Source organism: Anarrhichthys ocellatus, unplaced genomic scaffold (genome assembly GCF_004355925.1).
Source record: "Anarrhichthys ocellatus isolate YVR2014 unplaced genomic scaffold, GSC_Weel_1.0 scaffold57, whole genome shotgun sequence".
Classification (NCBI taxonomy): domain Eukaryota; kingdom Metazoa; phylum Chordata; class Actinopteri; order Perciformes; family Anarhichadidae; genus Anarrhichthys; species Anarrhichthys ocellatus.
The window spans coordinates 1638959-1653871 of record NW_022280087.1 but is presented as its reverse complement, the minus strand read 5'-3'; the positions used below and the strand labels follow the sequence as shown (position 1 = coordinate 1653871).

The following is a 14913-nucleotide window of genomic DNA, read 5'->3' as shown; positions in this document are numbered from 1 at the left end:
ATATATATATAAATATAAATAAAAAAAATGAAAGTGAGGCCCCATCCTGGCCACACGACAGACAGCTGTGTCTGCCCCATGGTCAGGAGGAGGTCTGAGGATCTCTGGGGATTCACATCACCTTTTTCCCTCCAAAGTCTCACATTACATATCGATCAGCTCAATGATTGGCTGAAACCCAATAAGCCCCTCCTTGGCCCTTGACCTGTTGTTCTGAATATAAAACACCTCACCCAGCCACTTCCCAACCCCCGCTCTCAGCACATTCCATAACCTGATCACACAGACACTCAAACACACTCCTTGGTTTAAAACTTCCTAAGTAAATATACTGTATCACATAACATCCATAATTAGGAGAGCTTTAAAACTTAAATTCCTCACAAGTGTTGACTGGGGAAATGATCCCTGCCTCCTTGCGGGTGTGTTGGTTTTACTAAAACATCCCTGACGGCGGTTATTCTTCAACCTGATTCATCCACTTTTGCCCTTCAATGCTTTATTATCTTGCTTTCTTAAAAACTTTTGCAATAAAGGGACAGTTAATTTATATTACAGCGTGCCATCTGAACTGTCTTCTTTTACTATAATATAGGAATGGAAGGTATAGAAAGTACATCGGTAGGAATTTGCTGTACGGTATAATTTTTTACTACACCGTGCTGACCGGTAGAGCCTAGAGATGTACTAATGGATCTGCTGTCGATTGAAACGGGTCGGTTTTCAGCTGGTCCACCAATCAGTTTCATATTTCTGATATTTTGCTGATCACATTTACAAATGAATAATACTTGTATGTTGGCACACAACGGCACAGACAGTAACCTCACAGCCACACACACCACATGTGTCACAATTTGTCACAACAGCAAGTTCCAAATAAGCTGTGTAGAAACACCCTCAGAAACATTTGTAACAAAGAACTTAATCAGACACGTATTTTATTGCAATTCATTCCCAGGCATGCTGCTCAGCGCAATGTGCTTTCACTTGCATGGTGCGTTCAAGCTCTAGTCAGTAAAAATGACTATCGGGCAAAGGCAAATTAAAATGCTATCATGGTGTGTTCAAATGCAATCTTGTAAAACAGTTTTTGGTGATGAACTTGAATAAATATGTTTTTTGAAAGAAAGTCAATTAATTCAATTAAATTGTATCACCAATTTCCCTCAGAGGGCTTTACAATCTGTACAGCAAAAGACATCCTCTGTCCTTTGACCCTCACAACGAGGAGAGGAGAAGGATTTTAAATTCTATTCTAGATTTTACAGGGAGCCAGTGCAGAGAAGCTAATATGATCTCAGTTTTTGTCAGTACACGTGCTGCTGAAGGGAGGGGCCAGGATTTTTTTTGGTGTTTGATACTTTCAAATTCTAGTTTACTCTTGCTGGTTTTTCCCAAATTGTCTACCCCAGCTTTATCCATAGCAACGTAGCAGATCAGAATGCTCAATAGGCGGTTTTTGAAGACAATGCTAAATTACGTTTTTGTCCTTTTAGGTTGGAAGAATTTTTGCATTGTCATTCATTTGTGATCATGTGTGCAGAGGCAGAGATTTGGGCAAAGCCTGTCAGAGGCCAATGCCCCTAATCAAAATCCCCAGATCTAGGTATGTTGACCATCCTATTTAATTTGTCTTCCTACCGTTTCTTCTCCCCAGGATTCAGACCTGGAGAAGGCCATTAACACGCTGGTCACCCAGTTCCACTCTGCTTCAGCTGACAAAGGTCCAACTCTGAAAACCGATGAATTCAAAGGTCTTTTGTCCTCCCAGTTGCCTAATCTGGTCAAGGTAAAACTGCTGGCAGTGTCATGTGCTTCACTCTCAGCTGGACCTGCTATTGACTACAGCAGTTGGGTCTGGCATTACACCTCACATTACTCACCTCACACAAAGACAAATTCACCAGCAGAGTCCCACAGGCCTCATACACACATATACAACCTATAGATTGTATAGGCTCAGTTAACATCATCTAAGTTGATTTCATTCACCATCAAGGCTTGTTAAAGTAGTTTACCTCTGAAAATGTGTTATTTGAATGTCATCATCCCTTTAGGGTTGAAAAATGGCCCCAATATTTGTGGCTTGCATAAATACCTTGTGTTTGGGTAATGTATGTTTGTCGCAAATGAAATAGCTGCTGTATATATGGGGATAGAGAAGTGGATTATGTTGTATATGGATGCTAAGTTTTGAAACTGGGTCACGATTATAATATAAATATAAATATTCTCAACTTTTCAGCGCCAGGCGCAGTGGCAACTCTCATCAATGTCACACTTGGCCCAGGCAGCCAATCAAATCGAGCAAGAGGCGGGCTTTACTACTTCACTACTGCCTTTTTGTTTTGATGCCGGTAGATTTGGTAGAAAGGGACAAAGGCAGATGAAAGGTTGATGTTAGCGGTTTTTAATTACAATGAACCATATAATTTCCCCCTCCTCCTCATTCAACAACAGAGCAAGAACCACAGCTTGATGTCTGCATTGAATCATTTTTTCCCTGTTATTTACATTTGATCGTCTGGGCTGTTTTTGAAGCGCCTGTTGCGATGCGTCTCGGTGTGAGTTTGCACTTTTTTTTTTCCTTAAAAAAATGCCTCTAGAAATTCAAAAAAGTATCAACATGTGCGGGGCTGTGAGGGGGGTCTAAGACACACCCGTGTAGTGTTTATCTCTGACTCAGTTGCTGTTACCACAGTAGCATTGCAATCACAGCCCAGCACAAGCTACTTTTCTTTTTTCTGTGGACATAAAAATAAAGCCATCAGCACATGACAAAATCTGATGAATCAGTGTTAATGACTGATCTTAGTTTAGTTTGCTAATTCCACCATGCTACAGTTACAGAAAATAAAAACCACCACATGAACTGCTGGGCGTGGTCTATGTTACCTTAACATGTAGCCTGACTTTACTGTTTTAACTTCCCGTTCATGATGGCCGTTACGCTAGTGCTAATATTTAGCGCTAATTGCTAAGGTTAATCACTAGCATGCTAATTAGTATGGTTAGGGTGAGGCTAGTGCTGTAAAGGGTCTGTTATAGTGGCAAAATGCAATATAAACTCATAAACATTTGTAAATTTGAGTTCACAAGTAAGGTCGGGATGATAGTTTGTATATAAGAAGTGGACGTAGTCGTCATGACATCACTTATTGGTTTGTGGACTGCTGTTTTGAAGCCTCAAGTCCGCCAATGTGGCTGTCGCCATCTAGGCATTTTTGCAATCAATGAACGGACATTATATATTTGGAATACGGTGGAGTAGCAACGCCGTATATGGCTCTGGTAGCGGGTCCAACCTGTCAATCACAAGGTAGCCCCGCCCTAAAGCATACTCTGCTTTATGGTCTATTTGACTCTAAATGGACCATAATGTACTAAATGAACATCATGCTGTATTGAAGAAGACTTGAAACTAGAGATTGAGACCATAAACCCATGTTTACAATGTTTACTGAGGTAATAAATCAAGAGAGAAGTAGAGTCACTTTCTCATAGACTTCTATACAACCAGATTTGTTTTTGCTACCTGAGGAGTTGCCTCCTGCTGGCCAGTAGAGAGAATGCAAGTTTTAAGACACTTCAGTGTTGGCCGGAGGTTGCCACCTGGTCAGGATATGTGTATGCTAAGATAACCATTGGCAGAAGCTATTCACAGGCTAATTGAAAGGGTAACAGCTACTTCACTACTTCCATGTCCACAGTCTGCAGAGTTGGGGGACATTGGTTTTAAAAGAGGGAGGTTTGTTGCTGACGAAAGGTTCATATACGTCACCTGGCTCCAGAAATTAAATTGCAATAGCTGGGTTTCAACTAGTAGAGGGTAGTCGCTATCAGCGTCGGAAATTCACGAGGGCAAAGGGCAAAACTGGCCCTAAGAAATGTAATTTTGCCCCTGATATCACTAGGAGAGGGGCAAAAAATGCCCCCGAACTTTCTAAACGAATAAATAAATGGAGCGCTTCTTAATCAGACCTGTGACTGCGAGACTGCGGTCAACTCAGCAGACACTTACATTTTAGTGCACCTATATGCTGACATTCACGGTACACTCATTCAAACGGCGCAGATCGAGAGCGAGCGAAGGACTTTGAAAGTTAGCGGAAAGATTACCGTGAGACAACATCCGGTTTCTTCAGACCAACATCCGGTTTTCAGAATAAGATGCCAACAAAGTATACACATTGCATAATGGAAATTAGATTAAATTAATTATATTCACATTAAGTATAAAACATGCTACCTGCATCTCGTGAGTTAAAGGGAAAATACACCTAAATTGTGCGTAAAGTGTCTTTATTCTTTGTTTTGAGGGTTGCTGGAAATGAATAATACCTGACTGACAGTCAATTAAGATATTTTACTAAGTAAAAACTCTGAACTGAATTTGTACCTTCAAATGGCACATTTTTTTAATTTTTAAGGTGCTATAAAAAAATTCCACACAATAACTAATGCATAAGTTCAGGACAAAAATGGGTAATATCACAATATTTGAGGTGCTACAAAAATATCTTTCTCAATAATTCTATACAATGACTGATGCATATGTAATCAAGGCATCGTTGACTTAATAGTTGTTATTAAAAATGTAATAACAATAAATAACCACAAAGCAATAAGAATAAAATTGAATATGATTGTCTGATTTATGTTTGTTTTTTGTTAAAAAAATCGAAGAAAACGCTTTGAATCTGTAGACTACTGCTTAATAGTCTTATTATTGCCATTTGATGACAATTGCTCATATACTGTAAGCCTAAATAAGTATATTTATTATTTTGAACAAAGGTTAAATGTTATTTCACAAGTTTCAAAAAGTGCCATCAATTTTTTGAAAATGCCCCTGGATTTCAGTCAGTGGGGGCAAAAATTTCCCCCAAAAAATATGTAAATGTCCTACCCTGGTCGCTATGCATACATAACACAATATGTAATAATTCAAATGCTTTGCACTAAAATGTCAAGAGCATCCTATGCAGGACTTATGCCCTTGAATGATGACCATGATTTGACTTTCATATATATATATATATATATATATACACATACTTCCATTGTAAACCCATTACAGTTTAGTTTTCCTGTGCAATGAGGGAATATTATTATTATATCCTGCCTCTACGGGAATCAGACATGCGAACTTCCAGTCTCAAGCTTGCTTCTCTAACCTTTAGTTCACTGTGGGGTTTTAACGATCTGTGGTGAATTTCTACATACCATAACTACCATTGAAAGAAATGTATTTCGTGTTTTTCCACCAGAATTACATTTCTGGAAATGTGGGAAAGGCTTTCAAACTGCCTTTAGATCATCAAATATGGAGATAATATCTTGTGTTTTTGGTGTCTGAAGTCTGGGTGGGGTTAGTCTGGCAAAAACTCCTGTTTCTTGCCTCATCCAACTTCTCTTTAGCAATGTCACCATGTTCCCAAATGTCAGCTTTGAAACTTTGGTGAGTACAATGTGAGAAGTGGAGTAATCCTTTATTGTGGGAGTAAAGATTTGGTTAGTGCCTTCACTTTCACAGTGAACACACAAATCATTTCTGCCTGTTTTTACTTTGCCCATGACAAAACAGATCGGCACAGACCAGGGTTTCGGTGAGATCCTGCGGAAGATGGGTGTAGGTGACGGTGAGGGCATCAGTTTCAAGCATTTCTGGAACTTAATCCAGTCAGTAGCCACCTCACAGCACGGCCTCCTCAAAGGCCAGACGGGCTCCACATGCGGCTGCATCCTCCTGTGAAGAGCAAACTCTGAGCCCAACAGATCAGCTCTGAGTTTCCACCCTGGAGTTTAACTAAAAAAAGTAACAATATGCACATCACTCTCCTAATCAGGTGTCGGACAGAATACAAAGTATAGTACAAAAATTACAAAAGTTGTGACTCAAACATTAGTTTTCTTTTTTTTTTTATTAAATAATGTGATCTGACAGGTTTCCACATCACACTTCTGCCAGTATACTGCCCAGCATCGTTTGCGTCAATTAAAGTGCATATTCAGTCTAGTATTGGTATTTACATTCTGCATGTTGCTTTATTTTTTAACTACAATTTGAACTGTCATACAATAATATAATATAATCATCTTCATACGTAGTACCAGATAACATCAATTTCTAGCCATTTGGTAATCATGAATGAAGTACTTGCATTGTGTATTTTATTCTACACACTCCACATGTTATTATAGGCAATCAAACTGTCCACATCAACATAACGCTCTGAAAGTATACCTGGTCGTACGCCTTGTCATCCATATCAACTTTAATCTTCAAAAGAAGTGCTTGTTGAATGGTCTAACAGCGACATCTGAATTTGACCTTGTGTGTGTCAGTAACAAAACGCAAAAGTGTACCTTGGATAGATTCTAAATTTCAGTATGTTTGACTTCGCAATCATGTGGTGAAACACCTCAAATTGTGTACCTTTCTACAAGTAATGATTTACACTGTGCGATCCTGCATCCACTGTGCATTTTCTATGTATTTATATTTTGTAATTCTCTGTATTCTGACCTGTGTGACACCTTAAGAAAAATGATGTAATAAACATACAAACATGCAATTTGATATTGTTTAATCATTTACTGATTTATAAGAAAGAAATTCCTCACAGCTTAAGTAGTATTTATGAAAAAGTGAGGTATCTGCTGTAACAGTTATGTTTTATTGCTTTAAGTACATTATCAGGATCATTCCCACTCGCTTATCTCTTTAGACAGTCAAATATGAAGCAGTACCAGAAAGCTGAAGCAATAGAAGTAGACTATGCAGCACTATATTGCAGTATCATATCAGTGTCAGGCAGAATACAACATCTGTGTCAAACCTTTCGGCATAGAAGAATACTAATAACTATGCAACAAAAACACAATGAGATGAACTACTGTGATCCAACTTTACTACAGCATTATGGATTTAAATTCTCATGGGAAGGGAGTACATCCTCTCTTGAGTTTCTTTCCTTCTGGTGTACCTCGAAAGTATTCAAGATAAGATGAGAACACATACTTATTCATGACTTTAACCCTCCCAAAGATTTCCAGCTCTGTTTGCTCATCATGGCCGACAGCATTCATCAGCTGTTTCGATTTGATGTACAGGGTATTTTCCTTTGCAACAACCTGATCTAACCAAATTTGTCTGTTCTGTGGTGCCATTTCATAGTTGTCAACAGTACAGCCGTAGAATCCTCGTCGCAGATGCTCAGGCCAGGGTTGGTCAGTCACCATGGGGTGGTCAACTCCAACAAACGCTGTGCACAGGGGACTGTCAGTCCCTCGTGAGCGGCCTACTTCACAACCTATGACACTCATAAGGAAAAGCGAGAAGGTTCTGAAGTTACACACAGATGATGAAAACACTGCAGCCATGAAGTAACGACCCCATCTCTCACAGTTGTAGTTACACTGCTGGAACTGGAAAGTCTGGCGACAGAAGTCATTGAATTTGGATGCTTTGAGACCCTGTCTCAGCTGCAGCAGGGAAAACTCACCCAGCTTCTCACTGAAATTCTGACGGAAATATTCAATTTCAGCTTGGTTGCCAGTGTTCATGAACTTGCCTGCCAGACTTACATTTAAATTTTTCCTGTGTACTTTGTAAATGCATTCATTGAGAACGTAGTAAAGGTCGGATGCAACTTCCTCTTTGGCATTGTATCGTATCTCCACAAGTAGATCATTAATGTTAATGATATGCTTCAAGACAATGTTGTTTTCTTCTGGTCCTGGCTCTGTAAGCCAAATTGCTTTCTGGAGTCTTTCATCTAGGACATAATCAGGAGCACGCCTTCTTTCATTCTCCTCAAAGAACAAGCTCCAAGTAAGCCCCTCCAGGCAATCTATAGAAGGGTACTTTTTGCGCAGTTCCATTGGAACGAACATTTGAGGGTGACTTGGCCAATCCAGTGTCTGAAGATACAAAACATTTCCTTCATAATTAGAAAACACTGGCCCTGCACAGCCAAGTTCCACTTTTATAAGCAGTTCACCTCTTTGGTCTAGTTCAGCAATAACGCTTTTGCTGTGGTCATGGGACCTCCAGACTCCATCAGTCCTCGTCATTATGTCTCCATCAGAACTAACAGACAGGAAAGAGTTGTACAGGTGTAGTTGAGTTTCCACACTGAGAGACCGAAGAACTTGTAGCAGCTGAAACATGAAGTGCAGGTTATTTCCAAGGTTGCAGCTGATGAGGCGGATTGTGCCAAGATGACCAAAAATGCTGTCAGTTGTTAAGGTTGACACAAATCTGGCAAGTTCTTCTGGGCCGTAAGCAGCTAGCTGGACTGTTCCATTGGCACCATTGCTGCTGTGGCCAACCAGTACGACATCATGATTTTTAGTAGAAAAGGAATGGCTTCCACTCATCATATGTAGCGCCCCCTTGTGGTACCTCAGCAAAGTTGATACAGTGAGATGCCTCTTGAAGAGGTAAGTGGCTGCCTCAATCACTACAGGGTCCTCTTCCATAATAACTATAGTCTGGTGGCTGTTTTTAGTGTAACCTCCTTCCCCAAAGGTCGTATGTTGTGGGTTAGACATCATTTCTGTCTCAAATGTGTCATGACCGAAAGTTAAACTGTCTGCCTGAGTCGAATAAACTGGGAAAGCCTCCTTAATGAGACAAGTACTTCCAACACAAGCAGGTACTGTCTGATTACTGGAACACAGTACATGAAAAACAGGATTCCAGCAGTCAGTGATAATTTGACACAATTGAGACAAAATCAGAGATTCTCTAAACCACAAATCTACTCTTGTGTTGATTATACTCATTAGTTTTGACTTGGTATTTCTGTCACTATAAGTTGGCCACTTTCCAGGGTCTCCAGGATCAGTGTGTAGTAGGTCAGACCTTGGTGGAATTCTCCAAAGATATGCCCTGGAAATAGATAAATGATATAGGTGTATTACAAGCCAGTGGATCAAATCAATGCATTCGCTTAAATTAGTAGGAATTGTAATATGTCCTCTGATAAGCACATTTGTGCAGTTTGATAGTGGTGATTTTTCAGAGACAATGATTTGAAGTTTATAGTGTTAATGAGACAATTTGTAGAACTTCACGGTGAGGGTTTGTTGGCATTAGGCCTGTAAAAAAGAGCTTCTTCCAGGTCCCATCACAGCTTTTCCTTCCCCCCAATGCAATGTTCACATTATGAGCATCAAAGCAACAGGCTACACCTACAAGGAGTGTTCAATGGAAGCCATGGACATGTAGCTACAAATTGACACTTGTCGCTGCTTGATGGTTACAAATTAATGTTGAGCTGGCCTCAACCTTTTTCAGCGTCATGTTTTTGTTTCACCATTTGTCGTTACCTTCTCTCTCCCCACAATTCCTGTTCTGTTACCTTCAAAAATAGAAGAAAACATATTTTTGCAGTGAGCTAGTGCCAGTGCTATTTAACAAAATAACTATGATAACGAGCGCTTCAGCAATACTTTAATGGAAACTTGGTGACATTGCTGGCCACTTTGCCTTTGCTTTGTCGCTCGTAATTGATACACATCAATCAATGATATGAGTCACTGATTCTACCTGATCACATGTAATCCTTTTCATTTAGTTGTAGTTCATCCTTATTCATTGTACTGTTTATCATATTCATTAATGCACTTATTTTGTTTATTTTATCGTTTATTCATTTATTTTCTGTTTTAGTTATGTAGTTAGTCAAATAAATATTTAATTTATAAAGAACTTGATCATTTGATTTGTGTGTATATGAAATAATAGGTCCCTGTATACCTTGAGAAGAACTCAACCCTGAGATTAAGATTTAATTGGTTAATATCAAATCTTGAAGTTTTCCCTATTTTCCCAAGATTGGATGGCGTCCAAAATGGAATCTTCCGTTAAATTCTGTTAGTTAAACTAATGGTGGGTTATGGCATAAGCTGTGTGCCATCATTCTTTTGTACTACTCATAATTGAATTAGTTATAATTGTTATAATAATAATTAGATTATTATTTATTAAATCTGCTACCAGCAAGAACGCTACATTCACTATCTTGCCATTCTGTTTTCAAAAGTAGTTTTATTGAACAAATGTAAGTCATAGTATCACCACAGCTGTGGGGGACATAAATGTACCAAATTTCATGGCAATAGTTGGTGAGATATTTTTATCAGCATACTACTCTGGAACAGTTAAATAATATACAAAGGACAGAGCCCTGATATGTGCCTGATATGATTTTAGAAAGGTATATCGTCCGTTCCTGTAACTCTGATGTTGACTGACAGAATAGTTTTAGTACAGATATGTATTAGTACAAATAGTACTGTAGAGTAGAGCAAAGACATTAACTCAATGTTATATTATGCAGCTGTTTCCCCTCAGAGATAATGTGAATAGTCATGTCAGGTCTATCACAAAAAAGCAGCAGTCTGTTGCATCATGTAATGTCTCACCTGTTTCCTAGATTAGAGCCGAATGGAGTCCTCTGAACACTCCAATCTGTAATGACAAAAAAGCTAATAGATAAAAGCTATTGTCTGATTCTCGTTCCACTGGTTTTCAGGCAGTTAGTGTAAAATGCTGCCTGGTGATGATAAGAGTAATCAATAGTTCTGCCCGAATATGCTCATGCATTGTAGGTCAAAACAGCCCAATGAAAAACTTGGTATGTCGATAGCTCACTAAATATGGACATTATAAATGTGAGTCATTTGGTTTTCCTGAGACTTCACCAAAATGCCACATACAAGGACAGGAATTAAAACAGCAACACTTCATTATCTACTTTCAAACTAAAGCTTATGAAAAAGTGTAATAATCTTACCAACATTCATTCCTGCTGCCAAAGAAAGCTGAACGATAATAACACTAAATCCACAGGGTTTCAGCATGGTTTCTCTGCAGAGCAGCTGAAGTGAAGATCAATGAATTCACCAGGCAGAGGAGCTTCAGGTCTAACCTTCAGGTCTTATCTAACCAAATCCACATTTGGTTAGATAAAAATGAAAATGAGAAGATAATGTTTACAACTGTACACTTCATCAGTTAAACATTACAAAGCTGCATGATGTGAACATCTTTGTCTGACTGCTCCACTTACGGTTTACTTCACTGTGTAAAACATGTACATTAGCATGGTTTATTTCTATTTTGATTGTGAATTATTATTGTTAACAGTTTAACTGAATATGTAGCTTAAAGAAAATTGTGCAGATGTGTCACTGAATACTAAAATGACAGATCCAGCTAACTGTTCCAACTTGCAGAACGGTTAACTAAGTGCATTCGTACAGGCTAATACAATTTAATATACAGTATGTATAAGAAGGACTGATACTGACCTCAGACATCCACATAATTGAATCAAGACTGGTCTGACAGAATCAACAAAAAGTTAACATTATGAGCTTCATAAGAGGAGAATATATTTCATGAGGTTTTGATATGGGGTCAGAGCAGTCTCAATATTAATGAATGCACACAGAGACAACATGTATTTTGTGATTTATATATAAATAACTCCACAAAAATATTTTTTAATGCTCACAAAAATAGTTATCGTTCTATATAAATTAGTGCTGGGCAAGTTAACGCGATAATAGCGCGTTAACGCATTAATTAATTAACGCCGACAATTATATTATCGCGTGTTAACGCAGTATTTTTTATTTATTATTAAGCGGACATTTTTAACACAAAAACGGGCAGCGAGTGGTGAACAGCTGCGTTTGTGTGGTGTCACTTCCTTCTGCTGCCGCTCTCCCCCCTACCGGGTAACACGCCAGATCCGGAACCGTCGGTCCCTCCAGTCGTTTCGTCACAGGATCAAACGTGACAATATCAAAACACATATTCTCGTGTTTTTAAATGAACATATAAGCACGTGAGAACAAACTGCTCTTTACTGCAACTCTTTATTAGCATAACTTCCACATGATGCACGTTACTGCCACGGTACAGACTACAAGTCTGCTTCACCTACATTCCCCTGGGTCCTAAGTCCCTCCATGTACAACTTCTTATCACCCTGTATGTACCAACATACATTTATAACAAATAAATGTAACAAATAAATGATTACGGTAATCAACGTTGCATAGTATGTGTCTGACCAAAATACCAAAAAAAGCAAAAAAGAAATAATTCATTTAAATTATTTTTTTCGAGTTTTTAAAGTTTTTAAATGTTTTGTTTGGAATATGTATAATAAGCATATCATTTAGTTATCGCTACTGAGAATTTAACAAACAAACACATGACGTAGATAGGTTTGCAGTTTTCAAGGTGTATATTTCAAATTGCATCTATTACACACACGAAAATAAAGTTGTGAACACCGGCTGAACATCTATTATCAGAATCATAACTATATTCTAACTGCTACTGTGTAAAGGGAATACTGCTATTAAAAAGCACCTTATTTGTTTAAAGTGTTTGCAAACCAAATGTTATTGCACTTTTGTTCATATAGCAGTACTTTTAAAATAAAAGTGCACAATACACTACTTTTGAATTCATTATTGAACTGTGCACATAACAATGCGATTAATCGCAATTAAAAATTGTAATTGTTGCCCAGCCCTAATATAAATGTAAACAAAATCCACAATTATTAAATAAGATATTCACAAATATTTCTTGTTTAAAATAAATGTAACAGAAATCCACAAATATATGTATTTAAAAGGATTCAAATTTTTCAAAATAACATATTTGGATGTTGTTACATTTAAATACAAACTGTTGAAGCTGCATTTACAAACTGCTTGTCATGTGTGAACCCCTGACATCACTCAATTCACTAATAGGTTTTTTCCAACAGGGAATTTTCTATAACCAATCAGATGTCTCCACCATTTTCTACCAATCAGGGTCTTTGCTATCGTCATACTTTGCCATGAGTGCTATAGTGCTGCTACCGTCAACGTTGACTGAAACCACAACTAACGTTTGCTAACGCTGGGTACAAACAGTGACAGTAAAAGGTGGACACAGTTCAGCTCGCTACTTTGTAAGAGGAGACATGTTCAGCCTGTGTTAGTTTGATGTATTACTTATTTGACAGCTGAATGAATTGCGTTAACGCTTCACAGGCTTACCACTGTCATACCAGTCACCTGCCACTGTCGGTAATAGCACTCTCTGTCTCTTCAGCGTTAGCGAACGTTGGCTAGCTATACGTTTGTTTTCCAGTCTTTCCTTCAACATTGTGGGTTTAAACTTTAGTCAAGTTGCTGTATCACTTTGTTTGGATTGTGTTGGGGATCTTCACAGACTTATCTGCCCATGTTTGGTGGTTTAGGGTGGGGCTTCCTTGTGATTGACAGGTCGCTACTATGGAGCCAAATCCAGGTCAATAATGTTGATCATTTGAAAAAAGAATGTGAACCTGAAAGTTCAAGTTGTGGTCTTGAACATTGAAAAATACAGCAATGTATTCAAAATAATAATAAGTGAATGAAATGTTTTTTTGGGTTGAATATCATTTTCATTCAGTTCTTATATTTTTCAGTTTCAGATTTTATATTTTCAGATTCAAATCTTTTCTTTTTCACTTTCAGATCGTTTTTTTTCAGTTCAGACTTTTGGCCCTGATCTGGTGTGGGGGGCGTGGCATCAACTGAGAGGGGCGTGTAAACATGAGTGACAGCATAATGAAGGCTGAGGACCTTCCTCAACCATGTTGCCTCCAGGCAACGTAGGTACCTCGAGAATTATGATTTAACACTTTCTATACACCATATTCACATAAATACAGTGGGGAAAAAACTGTGAGTGCCCGCTATCCTGAAGGAAATTTCGGAGGGAATCAGCTACTAGATGGTTCAATTAGTCTTTCGCCCCTATACCCAGGTCGGACGACCGATTTGCAAGGCCGCTACGGGCCTCCACCAGATTTTCCTCTTGCTTCACCCTGCCCAGGCGTAGTTCACACAGATCATACAGATAATTGACATTAGGATGTTAGGAATCCATTTTAATGTAGTTGTTATAGTTTAGGTAGTTGTGTTGTCAGGTAAAGGGCATAGTTACCTATATTGTAGTGGAGTCGAGGTCCTCGTCAGTGGCAGGCTGACATAGCTGCCATAATCAATCTAGTGCTGTCGCTGCCAGGACCACATGCTGCCTGTGGTCCATGAATTAAGCTGAGTATCACATATTTCGTGATTATTGTTGGTGAAATAAACACCAAGTTGGTTTGCACCGAATCTCTGTGTCAGTCCTCCTACTTCCAAAGTCCAGCCGCTGCGTGGACAGCCTAACACATGGACTTCTAAGTATTTATTTACTGAAGTCAAAGGTAAAGCTGTGTGCTTAGTTTGTGGAAAACAGATCTCAGTGTTTAAGGATTACAATTTCAATCGCCATTACGAGACAAAACACACGGAGAAATAGAAAAAACTTGACTGATGCAGAGCGGCACGGACATCTGAGGCTTTGCTAGCCAAGCTGCAAAAGCAACACGCTCAGAAGATGTTGGTTCTCTTTGGATCGACCGACATATGTGAACAAACATTCTCTGTGATGAAGTTTAACAATCCAGATCCAGATCCTCTCTCACTGACCATCACCTGTCAGCTGTCACATCTCACCTCACACATTCAGCCTGACTTCAGTCACTCCTTCACTGAACTGAAAAACAGAAAATTAGGTAATTGGTCTAAAAACAATAGTAATAAAAGTACTAATTAACAGAAGCATGATCCCTGTCAGTGTTCTACTATTTTAAATGGATATTACATATGTATATTTGTTTGGATCATTATTCCTGCTGCAGATGTTTAAGGTGGAGCTTATTTTAACTCCTTTATACTCTGTTGTTCAGTTTGGGTAGTTAGGAAGGGTTTGAAATTATAATGTGCAAAGTAACTAGTAACTAAAGCTGCCAGACAAATGTAGTGGAGTACAAAGTACAATATTTACCT

General features: G+C 38.6%; 2 protein-coding genes across 2 annotated transcripts; one reads left to right on the top strand and one right to left on the bottom strand.

The window, feature by feature from the left end:
* Window positions 1–1618: 1618 nt before the first annotated feature.
* On the top strand, window positions 1619–6586 carry s100v2 (S100 calcium binding protein V2; the record flags this gene model as incomplete). The annotated part of the gene is made up of 2 exons (XM_031871234.1): window positions 1619–1792; window positions 5591–6586. Coding segments are annotated over 2 exons (342 nt in total), but the record flags the coding sequence as incomplete, so codon positions are not given.
* On the bottom strand, window positions 6199–11243 carry LOC116396588 (uncharacterized). The gene is made up of 3 exons (XM_031871275.1): window positions 10812–11243; window positions 10441–10486; window positions 6199–8902 (listed from the first exon to the last, which is right to left on the bottom strand). The coding sequence occupies exons 1-3, from the start codon at window positions 10876–10878 to the stop codon at window positions 6943–6945; spliced, it is 2073 nt and encodes a 690-aa protein (XP_031727135.1). The 5' UTR covers window positions 10879–11243; the 3' UTR covers window positions 6199–6942.
* Between the last annotated feature and the right edge of the window lie 3670 nt (window positions 11244–14913).

Bases quoted from the DNA above. Each gene is read 5' to 3' on its own strand.
- LOC116396588 (XM_031871275.1), bottom strand. From the start codon at position 10,878: ATGCTGAAACCCTGTGGATTTAGTGTTATTATCGTTCAGCTTTCTTTG. The intron at 10,487-10,811 runs GTAAGATTATTA...TTGTCATTACAG, and splicing joins GGCAGCAGGAATGAATGTTG to ATTGGAGTGTTCAGAGGACT. The intron at 8,903-10,440 runs GTGAGACATTAC...ATCTATTTCCAG, and splicing joins GGCTCTAATCTAGGAAACAG to GGCATATCTTTGGAGAATTC.